Source organism: Heteronotia binoei, chromosome 17 (assembly GCF_032191835.1).
Source record: "Heteronotia binoei isolate CCM8104 ecotype False Entrance Well chromosome 17, APGP_CSIRO_Hbin_v1, whole genome shotgun sequence".
In the NCBI taxonomy this organism is placed as follows: domain Eukaryota; kingdom Metazoa; phylum Chordata; class Lepidosauria; order Squamata; family Gekkonidae; genus Heteronotia; species Heteronotia binoei.
Window position 1 is genome coordinate 30,477,826 of NC_083239.1, and position 13,366 is coordinate 30,491,191.

Genomic DNA, 13,366 nt, shown 5'->3' on the forward strand with positions numbered 1-13,366 from the left:
GCAGTTTGGCCACCCCTGTACTAACCAGTGATTGACCTTGTTTAGCTTCTTAGATATTAATGGGCCATCCTGGTCAGGCCAGAGACCAGGCACAATACAAATTGACATTATATCCATAGGTTTACTGCACTCTGTAATGTTAAGCATGCCTACTCCAAAGTAGGTCTCGCTGAATTCAGTGGAACTTAATCTAGGTCTGTCTTTTATCACTGTGCTGATTTTTAAGCTTATTTTTTTTCTTAAGACAATGAGTGTCTCATACTGTTTAATGCTCCTTTGCACAAAAAGCTCCCTGCGAGAAGAAAACAAAGTAAGATGTGGGATGGGCCAGATTGTATCACCCATATGTTACCTTTTCAACTGCAGGGAGCTTCTGCATGTCACATCCCCCAACAAGATTCCCTTTCATCACTCTTTCTTTCTGTGATAGGTGCCTCCTATGGGATGGATGGCAACAACTGTCTTCTTTGGATGACATCACTAAAAAATGGCTTGGAGGGCACAGTGGCGCTACTAGGAAATGGATTTTTATTAAGTTTTACAGTATTTGAATGCACTTTGTATTTTACCGTGTTGAAAACTGTAGGATATTATATTGAAAGATGGTGTTTGAATAAACTAATAAATGGAGCTTACAATTCTATGCATATTTACTTGAGAGTGGATCCTATTGAACTCAAGAAATACATGCACAAAAAAAGTTTCCAAGGGTAGCCATGTTGGTCTGTAGTAGAACTACCAAATTCGAGTCCTGCAGCACCTTAGAGTCCAACAAGATTTTTTTTTGGGGGGGGGGGTACAAGTTTTTGAGAGTCAAAGCTCCCTTTGCCAGATATATGATGAAGGGAGCTTTGACTCACGATAGGGTTGCCAGCTCCAGGTTGGGAGCCTGAGGAGGGCAGGGTTTCAGGAGGAGCTGCAATGGGGTATAATAGAAGAAGAAGATATTGGATTTATATCCCGCCCTCCACTCCATTTACCTTCCTCCCCCACAACAGACACCCTGTGAGGTGGGTGGGGCTGGAGAGGGCTCTCACAGCAGCTGCCCTTTCAAGGACAACCTCTGCCAGAGCTATGGCTGACCCACGGCCATTCCAGCAGGTGCAAGTGGAGGAGTGGGGAATCAAACCCGGTTCTCCCAGATAAGAGTCCGCACACTTAACCACTACACCAAACTGGCTCTCCATAATGCCATGTAGTCATAGAATCATAGAGTTGGAAGGGACCTCCAGGGTCATCTAGTTCAACCCCCTGCAGGAACTTTAGATACCTCCCCCCCCCATCCCCAGTGTCCCCTGCTCCATGACCAGAAGATGGCAACAACCTCCAGGATTCCTTGCTAAAGTGGCCTCGAGAAAAATTGCTGACCGAACCCAAATCGACAATCAGCATTTCCCTGGCCATGTAAGAAAGCCGAGGCCTTCCCTTATGTTGCCTCCTGGCTCTGAGATCATGGGATCTGGGATCATACCCTTGAACATGGAGGTTCCCCTCAGTCACCATGGCTAGTCGCCACTGATAATCATAGTTGCCTGGAGATCAACTATAAGCCTTGGAGATCTCCAGCCTCTATCTGGAGGTTGGTAGCTCTACCACAGAAACTTATCCCTCAAAAACCTTGTTTGTTTTTAAGGTGCTACTGGACTCAAATCTAGGTTAAAGAAGGTTTTGAGAACACATTTAGGCCTCCTCTGCTGGGCTTGTTCTACATCCAAGACACTGTCACCCACTTCTGACCTACCATAGAATCATAGAGTTGGAAGAGACCTCCAGGAATATCTAGTCTAACCCCCTGTACAATACAGGAAAATCACAAATACCTCTTCCCCCACCCACCCATACATCCTCAGTGACTCCTGCTCCATGCCCAGAAGATAGCAAAAACCTGCAGGACCCCTGGCCAAACTAACCTGGAGAAAAATTGCTGACCCCAAAGTGTCATTCAGCATTTCTATGGGTGTGTAAGAAAGGGCCACAAGAACCAAGCACTAATGCAACCCTTCCTGCCCTCCTTCTCATAGCCTGCCTAAGTCCACAGAATCAGACTTGCTGTCACATGGCCACCTAATCTTAAGGCCCCACAAGTCACTGTAGCCAGGGGTGGCCAAACTGTGGCTCAGGAGCCACATGTTGCTTTTCCACACATATCTATACACATACTGTGTGGCTCTCGAAGCTCCCAATGCCCCACTGGCCAGCTTAGAGAAGGCATTTCTCTCTTTAAATCACTTATTCAAGCAAGCTGGGGGCTTGGAGAATGCATTTAAAGTTGCTTTCTTTCTGCCTCTCACTCCCCATCTTCCCTCCCTCCAACATTTGACGTTCATGTCTTGTGGCTCTCAAACATTTGACGTTTATTCTACGTGGCTCTTAAACTAATCAAATTTGGCCACCTCCGCTCTAGCCCCTCTCTTCGCAGCATCTCTATGCTCTCTCCTTCCGCCGTCTTCCACACCTCCTTCGGACGCACGACATTACATGCCCTGCTTCTTGACGCTCTGATTGGCCCTTGCCTTTCCCCCTCCTTTTCCGCCGTCAACCCGGAAAAAGTCTCCTGCGTTGGGCACGGTTGCTTCTCATCCCCGCCAAGGGCAGATCAGAGATGGCTGCGGTGGGGTTTGCGTTGAGGAGTTGTCTGCGCGGGGCTCTGGCTTTACCGCACCAACAACGGGCCTGGAACTCGGGTTCCGGCGCCGACCAGGTATGGCAAGGGCCGGTTCCCTTTCCTGGAGCTCGGGAGAGGTTGCTTTCCCCCGGGCAAGGCGGAGGAGCCGAGCGCTGCAGGGTGTGAGGAGAGAGCCGCGGCGCCCGGTGTTGTTCCTTCTCCTTCCCGTCCCTTTCTCTCTTTTCTTCAGTTAGGTGAACTGGGCAAAGGTGTGGGTAAAGGCGGCGGAGGAGGCGGAACGATCCGCGAGGCTGGCGGCGCCTTCGGGAAACGAGAGGCGGCCGCGGAAGAGCGCTATTTCAAGTAGGTGTTTCTTGTTGTTGGCGAGCTGGGGCAGCAGAGCCTCAGGCTGGAGTTGAAACTTGTAGCACTGGAAAGGCGAAATAATGCACTTGCAATCCATTTTCAGTGCACTTTCCAACTGGATTTTGTCAGTTCACACAAGCAAAATCCACTTGGAAAGTGCATTGAAAGTGCACTATTTAGTGTGTGTGCTTACAGCCAAGCTGCAGTATATTGGTTCGTCTGAGATGCAACAGGTGTCCATATATTCCCTTTTGCTTTAAATGGCTTGATTATAGGAATATAAGTTAAAGCCTTATTGGACAAGACTCGTGTCCCATCTAGACCAATAAGACTATTTTGTTTCACACAGTTGCCCTGGAGAGCTAACAAACGGGGGGGGGGGGGGCCGAGGGCAAGGGCCTCCCCTGCTGGTGCTGCCTCTGAGCGCTGGTATCCCAAAGTTTGCTTCCTGTGTATATGGAGCCACCATGGCTAGTAGTCTTGAAGATGTCACAGGACTGTTTTTGTATGTTTCAGTAAATTGGTTTGTGGTATCTTAGTCTGGTGAATGGTAGAGCATTCAAAAATGCTTCTTGCACCTTCAGGAAGGAAGTACTTCTTCACCCAAAGGGTGATTAACATGTGGAATTCACTGCCACAGGAGGTGGGGGTGGCCACAAGCATAGCCACCTTCAAGAGGGGTTTAGATAAAAATATGGAGCAGAGGTCCATCAGTGGCTATTAGCCACAGTGTGTGTGTATATATAAATTTTTTTGCCACTGTGTGACACAGAGTGTTGGACTGGATGGGCCATTGGCCTGATCCAACATGGCTTCTCTTATGTTCTTATGTTCTTATTCAATTTTTGTATGCTTTAATCTATTAATCTTGAGGGTGCTATATGTGGCTTTCTTCAACAATTTGGTTAGTCTTTAAAACTCTGGAGAGCTCCCTTTTTGTTGTATTTTTTTTTTGTTATGTTTTAGTGTCAGCCTTAAAGTACTGCAAGGATTCCATTTGATTTGCTGCAGTGGACTATTCATGGCCTGCTAAATGTCTGCCCTCCCACCCTGCTTTGTGGAGAACTCACTTTGTTTAATGTTTGTTATGCTATTGAAGGCAATTAGGACATATAGTGCCTTTATATTGGCTCAGGTCACTGGTTCATGTAGGTCAGTCACATAGAAGTCTCTTCCAGCACCTGATTCATGACATACTTTAAAAGGGGATGACAGGGCATTTAGCCCAGAAATTTCTTCAACACAGTCTCTCACCTCCCTTTTAAATTTCACTAGATGGATGGGTGAGTTCTCTGTTCCTTGACACCTAGTTGTTAACAGTAGTTTTGCAAACACATTGAGAACTGGAGGTGTCTGACCCTTTTACAAACTTGTTATTCTCTGGTGTTTCCTTTTTGGATGCCGTTGCAACCAGATTGCTTCTGAAGGATTTGAGGCAGAGCATAGGGTCTTTAAACATTCTGGGGATCTAGAGGCCTTAGGTCAATAGAGCAATATTGTTTGCTCAGGACAAGCATTGCTTATATATTATTTTGCCTTACTCTTTCTGATCAAAATTGTATTTAGGAACACTGTTTCTTCATAAAAAGTGATTTATGCCACTGTTTTACATGCTTATTTGTAATAACAGTCTGGGCTGAGGCTGCAATCCTAGATGCATTTATTCAGATGCATTATTGAAATTGGTTGCAAACCAAGTAAGCTTGTTTAGGAATGTACAACATCCACTGAAAATATTTAGTGACAAGCATTTTCTCCTGTTCTCATGTGTTGTGCAAGAATAATATTTTATTTTAAATAATTCCATGTTTTAAGTCAAAGAATAAGGAGGTTTATCTTTGGAACAGACCTGCATAATGCATGTTCCACAATGTCAGCCTTACCCCACCCCATCCCAGCATGTTGCAGTCTGCTAGATGTTCGACAACTCCCCTTTTTTTAGGCAGCAAAAGTAATCCACTGTACATGGCTGGCATTTCTCATTCAGCTTGGTGGGTCATAATCTAAAGATGTGCTGTTGGAAGAAAAAATGCAGGGCTTGAATTCTGTGGTCAAAGTTTATCAAATAATGTTAGCTTTTTGATAGCCCTATTACATTAACAGGACTGATGGCCTTGAGTCCAGCCCATGAAAGATTGTATACATGGCTATGAAAAGTGGACTGTCTAGAGCTGTCATAACACAGATCTTGAACAGCTGTGCTAAGTGCTGTGTGTCTTAAGTGGGAGATGGAACAGCATTTGTATTCACTCTTCTGTTCCATAAGTGCTCTTTATCCAAACTTTTTTTTAAAAAAAGATGCTCCAAGGCAATTAATACCATACCATTACAGGGAGAAAGAGAGAGAACAGCTGGCTAGTCTGAGAAAACACCATGAAGAGGAAATCAGTCACCACAAGAAAGAAATAGAACGTCTGCAGAAGGAAATTGAACGTCACAAGTACAAGATCAAGAAGCTGGATGATGATTAAGTGGCTGGGGGTGCCCTTGTTGACGTGTTGCACATCCGGCAATGCTTTGAAGATGGCGATGTCAGATGACGTTTGAGAATTTGCCTTTATCACAGTGTGCAAATTGTGAAATAAAATAATTTACTCTCTTTCCGAGTCAGTGTCTTCACTGTGAAATATTTGTTGCATGTCTATTCTCAGTTATATTTCATAGTGTCTCTTAGTGGCTTGCTATATACTTAATTGGCTTGACCTGGATGGCCCAGGCTAATGCGATGCTATCAGATCTCAGAAATGAAGCAGGGTTGGCCCTGGTCAGTATTCACATGGGAGACCACCAAGGAAGTCCAGGGTCGCCGCACAGGGAAAGACAACAGCAAACCACCTCTGAGCATCTTTTGCCTTGAAAATCCCTACTTGATGATGCTTTTCATCACACAGTTAATTAGCCAACTCTCTGCTTATAGTGCTAGAATGCAGTTTTAAGGCTTTGATATTGCCAGAATGGTCGTTCTTACTGTATAGTTGTATTTTTGATGTCAGTTGAGGTGGTGAAATATCGTTTCTGTATCAGTGTAATATAGGTCTTGAATGGAAACGTGAATGCAAGTAGGAAGCCTAAAGAACAGACAAGTTGTGTTGAGCAGTTATAGTAGTCAAAGAATGACTTAAGTCAGGAGTTTTTCACCCAGATCAATTTCATATTTCATGTGCCTGCCTTTTTAAATAATGGGTTAGGTATTAATTGGAGTTCTAAATTATGTATTTATGAGACGTAGATACTGCTTGAGGCAATTTAGCAAGGTGGAAAAGAAAACAAGACCATAACAAACATAACAATTATCAGTGGTAAAACAAGACCAAGAACAGCTTTCAGCCTGGAAGCAAACAATAAGAACTGCTCAAAGCCTTCAGCTAAAAACCTAGATTAAAAGAAAGGTTTTGGGTGTGGTTCCTCAGTAATATAAAGTAGCCCTCAGGCAAGCTTTGGGGAGGGGGAGAATATTCTGAAGGTAAGGCCTCATCACTGAAAATCCTATCTTTTGTTGCCATCTACTTCATCTCTGCAGGCCAAGAGCACAGCTGTACTTGAGAAGTATCTCTTAACTGAGAGTCTGGACAGTATAAGAGGGGGTGGTCCTTAGCCCCTTAAAGGTTAAAAAAAAAACCCCTAGAACTTCAGATTGGGGTTGGAGCCTGGCAGCTGCCAGTGCAGATGCTTTGCCTTAAGGATAATATGATTCCCTGTATCCAGCCCCCAGCAATTGCTTGGCTTCTGTATTTTGCAAAGTTTTCAAAGGAAAGCCCCCTGTAGCAGGCATTACAGTAATCTAACCAAAATGTGCTCAGAACATGGATCACTGTAGCTCAGTATTACTTTTTAAAAAAATGGAGGGGGGGGTCTGCACCTGGAAGTCATGGCAACTTCTGGTGACTGACCCATACTGGGGGGCTGGAGGATATTCAGAGAGGAGGCTGAATCAAGCCAGCCCCTGTCCTCCCAACTTGGTATTTCAAGGAGGTCTCTCATCCAAGTACTTGCCAGAGTTGACCCTGCTTAGCTTTTAAGATCAGGCTTGCCTGGGCTCTCCATGTCAGGGCTGGAACCCAATATTTCTGTTATATGAAAAAAAAACTATGTACATACAGACTACAACACAGGCGTTAACCATTTTTAATTCGTTCATTTATACCCCACCTTTCTCTCCATTGGGAACTCAAAGCAGCTTGCATCTTTTTTTCATTTTATCCTTACAAGTAAGTGAGGGGGAAGAGTGGGTGACTGGCCCAAAGTCAGCCAGCAAGCTACTATGGCAGAGTGGAGATTTGAGCCTGGGCGTCTTGGATCCTTGTCTAACAGTTATATCACACTGGCTTTCTCATGTGAATCGGTGTACCTACACAATTACTTCCTAAGATGCTACTGGAGGATTAGGTGCTACTACCACAGGTCCCAAACATGTCTGTCAGGTCTATAATGCAAACTTGGAATAATTTCCAATGAAATTCATCGCAGATGGTGGCTATTTCTGGGTCTTCATATTCCAACTGTACTGCAGGCTCTATAGCTGAAATGAATGCTGCAGTTTTCTGTATAGAATGCCTGTTTGTATCTTTCATTGCTATACCTGTGTGACCTTTTACATGATTCAGAAAGCTATCATCTGTAGAGTTCCTTATAAAATCTCATTGGTCTCTTAAGGTGCTAACTGACGCACATCTAGCTGTATGTAGACAGTGATTCTCTAATAGTCTTTCAATTCTTATGTGATGAAGTGTGGATACACATGAAAGCTTATACCCAGAATTAAACTGTGTTGGTCTTTAAGGTGCCACCAGACTCAAACTTTTTTCTAGTTCTTCAGCTTTTACTGTCCAGCATCTGTAGCAAGAGTAGATTCCTCCCTGCCACAACTCTTGATGCGGCTATTCTTTTTCTTGCATTTTGATACATGCCAGATGGCAGACAGGATTAGCCTCAATACCTGAAGGGAATGATTCACCGGAGTGCTTTCCTTTCTGTCTGGGAAGCTCTCTAGCATGTGTTTTGAGTGCCAGCTTCTGTGGCCCTTGTAAGTGGCCTGACACAGGCGATAGAATGAGGTGGCAGAGTTCTGGGTTGGTGGACTTGATCATACTGCTACAGACTACAGATATTGGGGAATCCTATTCTTTTTAATCAAAGAAGATCAAAGTTTTGCAAGTAGAAAAGTACCCCAGCAGGAAATGAGATATGTCAGGTCCCCCACCCATGATAGCTATTTCCAGGGGGCATTACAACAGTCTTCCTTGTCAGTCTGAAAATATTGTCCATTCTACTAGCTGAGGGAAAATATGGGGTTAAAGGTATTTTAAATAAAATAAACACCACCTCATTTTGCAGCTGGTATAAACCAGGCCTTTCTTAATGTCTATGGGAGGAGGCACATGTCTATTGTAACGCTGGCAGAGTTACAGGACATCTCCAGACTACAGAGATACAATTCCCCTGTAGAAAATGGATGCTTTGTCTGAATGGCAGACTCTATGACATTGTACCTCACTGAAGTTCCTGTCCTTCCCAGGCTCCACCCCCAAATCTCAAGGAGGTCCAATCTGGATCTGGCAACCTTATCTCCACATCCCTCGCTGGTGACCAGGGAAGACCTGACAACCTAATTTCCAGGTGTATGTGAGTGGGGCCATGGTTGGCTGGCAGAGCATCTGCTTTGTGTGCATAAGGGCTCAGGTTCAATCCCTGGTATGTCCATTAAAAGTAGGGTAGGGGAAATGAAAGACCTGAACCTGAGATCATGGAGAGCTGTTTCCAGGCAGAATAAACAATACTGAGCTAGAGAGATCAGTGGCCTAATAAGGCAGTTTTATGTGTTCAAATTGAAGAGTGAGTGAACAGTGAGTACTATAATTAAAAGGATCGTTCAGCTAATTCTGTGTGTGCAAGTGTAAAGGTGCCCAGACCTGGATGATCCTGGCTAGCCTGATCTCGTCAGATCCCGGAAGCTAAGCAGGGTTGGCCCTGCTTAGTATTTGGATGGGAGACCATCAAGGAAGTCCAAAGTTGTGATGCTGAGGCAGGCAATGGCAAACTACCTATGAATGCTTCTTGCCTTGAAAACCCTGTGGGGTCATCCTGAGTTGGCCATAACTTGACAGTAAAAAGTGATGATAGGTTGCAGGGACACACAGCAGCCGATGTGAGCAGCACTCTCAACCCCATCAATAGGATGGAATTAAGAGCTGTTAAATGTGTTAAATATTTCTCTCAAGTGTGTTTTTGTTCACTTTTAGAAATAACCACCCTCTGGGCCTATCTGTTTTACCCCAGGGATTGTTCCAAGTTTGAGTGGGATTCCCTCCCCAGTTTATCTCCTTGTGCACTACACTTGGTGCAGCAGGACAAGGGGAAAAGTGGTGACAGAAAAAAATATATGTGAGGGTGGGTAAGCTTCCTCCAAAGGACACCCTTCACAACAAGGCTTTGGGTATCTAAGCTGAGTTTCATAGCATTCCATGATCTGGCACAAGTACTTCCTCTACAAAGGAAAAACAATATAACCACCACCCTGCCCCGTTTGCAAATAAGCCCTTCGATTTAGCTAAGCATCTCAGTGGATCTCAGGCCCTGTATTTTTGCATGTGGATTTTCCACCTACTCTTTCAAGATGTGTAGTGGAGGTGGGCTAGAATCCTCACAGTAACACCCCAGTTTGGTAGGTGTGGCATCCTTAAAAGTCCCACCTCTCTACCAAGGCTCTGAAGGAATCCTTACAATTTAAGCCTCATGCAACTCTAAAGTGATTGTCAGCCAGCCCATGGAATGCCACCAGATGGGAGTGCGGGATGGGGGAGGTGGAGGATTGGTGAAGAACAACTCCCCCCCCCTTTTGGACAGAGATTTCAGGGCTCTGGAAAGGAGCATCAGCTTAGACAGGATTTTATTTGGCTTTTTAGTTAGGGACAAAGGGTTGGTTTAGGGAAGAAAGCTTATTTTTGTGTGACAAATAAGCATCTTGTTAAGGGCCCATCATTCCTAACTGGCGTGTGTAGGTTCTGAGAGAAAACAGCAACCTTGAACCTGCTGAGGTCACCTGTCCAGAGAGAGGAATTAAATCTCCCCTTGGGTTATTTGCTTTATGTGAGAGCCATCTTTATATATCTGAACAAAGTTTGAGTCCAGTGGCACCTTTAAGACCAACAGTGTTTTATTCTGGCTATAAGCCGAGCGCAGAATAGATGCTTTCAAACTGTGGTGCTGAAGAAAACTCTTGAGAATCCCTTGGACCGCAAGAAGATCAAATCAGTCAGTCCTAAGGGAAATCAACCATATGACTGTTCCCTGGAAGGTCAGATGCTGAAGCTGAAGTTCAAATTGGCCACCAAATGAGAAGGAAGCACTCACTGGAGAAGACCCTGATGCTGGGAAAGACAGAAGGCAAAAGAAGAAGGGGACAGCAAAAGATGAGATGGCTGCGCAGCGTTACTGATGTAACTAGCATGAATTTGAGCAGACTTTGGAGGATGGTGGAAGACAGGAGGGCCTGGTGTGACTTGGTCTGTGGGTTCACAGAGTCAGACTTGACTATGCGACTAAACAACAAAAGCTTTCATGTGCATGCACACAGATACAGCTTATACCCAGAATAAAACTTTGTTGGTCTTAAAGGTGCCACTGGACTCAACCTTTATTCTGCTACTTAAGACCAACATGGTTACCCACCTGGATTTACATATCATATTTGCCCTATTACTTTATTTTCTGTGAAATAAACCTTTGTTGTTCATCTCCACCTTGTCTTGTCTATCAAATCAAAAATTCAGAGAAGCGGGGGCTCAATTTACTTCACATATAAGTACAGCCTTAGCCTGGCAGGTTTCCAAATAAGAGACCTTTAGGGAGCACACAGCTTACACACGACTATTCTTGATTTAATTGAGACTCCTTTTTCATTTGATTGCGGACAGTTGGGGTATAAAGCATCTATAGAAGAGGCCAGAGTAGGGGATTAGATATTCTTCAGTCCAGAAGGCAAATTGCTTGTCTCCTCCCCAACCCCTCTTGTTTTGGGGAGATGAAGTCAGTAAGGTATAATTTTTAAAAGAAAATTCTTGGCAGAAATCATGCTGTGCTTATGCTGTTTCTCTACATAGTTTTGACATTAAAATACTCTTTTCCCTATAAATGTGTGTATTTATTATGTATTGACTTTGCTTGTACTCCACTTTTCTCCATAATGTGGACCCAAAGCAGCCTACATAATTCTCCTCTTTTCTCCTCACAACAACCCTGTGAGGCAGCATAGGCAGAGTACATGACTGTCTTCCATGGCAGAGTGGGGATCTGAACCTGAGTCTCTCAGTTCCTCATTTTAAATTGTAACTGCTTCACCCCATTGTCTCTTTGAACAACCATACCTTTGAAACAGATGATTTTGTAGACTACTGACCCCTTGCAGTCAATGTCTGGTAACAGCTCAACTGTCCTCCATACATCAAGAGAAAAGCAAAATCTGGAAGTGATATTTTTACAAGGATGTAAAATATTGTATTGTATATATGTATGCTGCAAAATGCCTAATTCCCCTGCAGCAGATACGGTAGCAGAGGGAAAGATTATTTTCACTGGAACCCTATACAGAGTTACTCCAGACTAAAACCACTGAAATCAGTGCACTGTTGGATCCCTGCCAAATCAGATGTGCTAGCAGGGGAAAACACGTTTCGCTTCCTTGCCAGTAGCAATGATGGCGTATGCCTTGCACAATAAAACAATTGTTCGGGGCTGAGACTATTGGCCTGAGAAAGAAATGACAATGGTGCTATAGATAAAATGATCAGAGAATATGACTGTAACCCTATGTCTCTTTATTGTGTAAAGGAGAATGGTGATAGTCTCAAAGGATTTTGGAGTCTTCCTGTTATTGTCTTGATCCCAGAGCTGTTATTCTGCCATTGACCAGTTTTAATTCCTGTGAAACATGATCAAAGTTTTTCTGACCCCACCATTACATGCATGGTTCAAGTGAATGATAGGGCACTCCTTTTCCACAGGCATAAAGTATACCTGTAACGGATGGAAGAGGCACAGTTCTTCCACAGTGTGGTGAGCCTGCTAGGATCTAGGGCTTTTATGGGCCCTTGGGCAGTGTCCATAGACTCCTCTGTCACAGCTCTCCCCCCCACACACACACCATTGCAGCTACACTAGATAGTAACCTTCAGTCTTTCTAGACCCTGTGACCCCCAATTCTCCATGGATCTTTCCAGATTCAGAAAGATGGGAAGCCAAAGTTATGACTTCACTCATGAGAAAGCTAAGACTACAGATAGCAAACCAAGAGGGCCTCAGTTCAGGAACACCAGCTGAGCCTGAGAAGATTTATTGCAGTAATTAATAAACCAAGTGTTAGAGCTGCTGCTTTTCTCAGCATGTGTATGCCTTTGCCCACTGTTCATGCACACTGCACAAGCAGATACTAATGGTCTATCTAACCCAACATTTTGTCTCATGAAGTGGCCAACCAGCTGCTCTGGATAGTCAATAAACCCAGTGTAGAATGCTTTTTCCTTTTAAAAAAACCCCCTGCATGTAGAAAAACAGCTTGTCAGGGAAAAGCATTCCCTTCTCTGACACAGTAGTTTTCTATGGACAAAGCATTTTGGATGGGGATATGAGGAATCAGCTGGGTGTGCCTGTAGAGGGCAGCCACATCACTCTTTAGAACAAAACCTTTTCCTGCAGGTAGAAAATTAGTGTGTCTGGGAGAATGGAATGCTGGGCTAGAACCCTCTCTCCTTGGCAATCTAGTCATCTGCTTTCAGGGATATATATTTTTAAACAGATTCAAAATATACTACTTAAGATTGTGCTGGTGAATGTAACTGAGCCCCGTCCCACCTAGACACCTAATGCTTTACTAGTGCAGCATTCTTTTCTCCCGACAAGCTAGTTTTTTATGGGATTTTGGAAGGACAGTCAGCATCCAGGCAGTGCCTGGAGTTCTCCTGAAATTCCAACTGGTCCCAAGGAGGACACTGCAGCTTCTCAGGGCAGACTATATCCCCAGGACATCACATCCCCAAAGAGCTCCCGAAGCAACATCCCCAAATCTCCAGGAATTCCCCCAAGTGTAGTTGGCAACCCTTAGAGGTCAGTCAGTTGACGCAGATTTTAATTTCCTCGCCATCCCAGAAAATTAGGCTCCTCTAGTTGTTCTTTCAAAGTAAACCTTCCTTTGTCTCCATCCCCTGAATGGGAAAAAAGCGGGAAGGAACCGCTTCTTTAAATGCCCGGATTTTCATTCACTACCTCTCCCCCACCACCACCGGCGCGCCACGGCTTTTTTTTTAATTCGCTCACTACGATTGGTCGAGAAGCAATCCCTCCTCAGATTGGACGCAGGATCTTGCCTCGCGTCCCTCCTCCCCATCCGGATAGGCCTCTCTT

The 13,366-nt window shown here is 44.4% G+C and overlaps 1 protein-coding gene across 1 annotated transcript; it reads left to right on the top strand.

The window, feature by feature from the left end:
• Nucleotides 1-2,444: 2,444 nt before the first annotated feature.
• On the top strand, nucleotides 2,445-5,575 carry ATP5IF1 (ATP synthase inhibitory factor subunit 1). The gene is made up of 3 exons (XM_060258600.1): nucleotides 2,445-2,701; nucleotides 2,856-2,968; nucleotides 5,304-5,575. The coding sequence occupies exons 1-3, from the start codon at nucleotides 2,603-2,605 to the stop codon at nucleotides 5,440-5,442; spliced, it is 351 nt and encodes a 116-aa protein (XP_060114583.1). The 5' UTR covers nucleotides 2,445-2,602; the 3' UTR covers nucleotides 5,443-5,575.
• The last annotated feature ends 7,791 nt before the right edge of the window (nucleotides 5,576-13,366 follow it).

Bases quoted from the DNA above. Each gene is read 5' to 3' on its own strand.
- ATP5IF1 (XM_060258600.1), top strand. From the start codon at position 2,603: ATGGCTGCGGTGGGGTTTGCGTTGAGGAGTTGTCTGCGCGGGGCTCTG. The intron at 2,702-2,855 runs GTATGGCAAGGG...TCTTTTCTTCAG, and splicing joins CGGGTTCCGGCGCCGACCAG to TTAGGTGAACTGGGCAAAGG. The intron at 2,969-5,303 runs GTAGGTGTTTCT...ATACCATTACAG, and splicing joins GCGGAAGAGCGCTATTTCAA to GGAGAAAGAGAGAGAACAGC.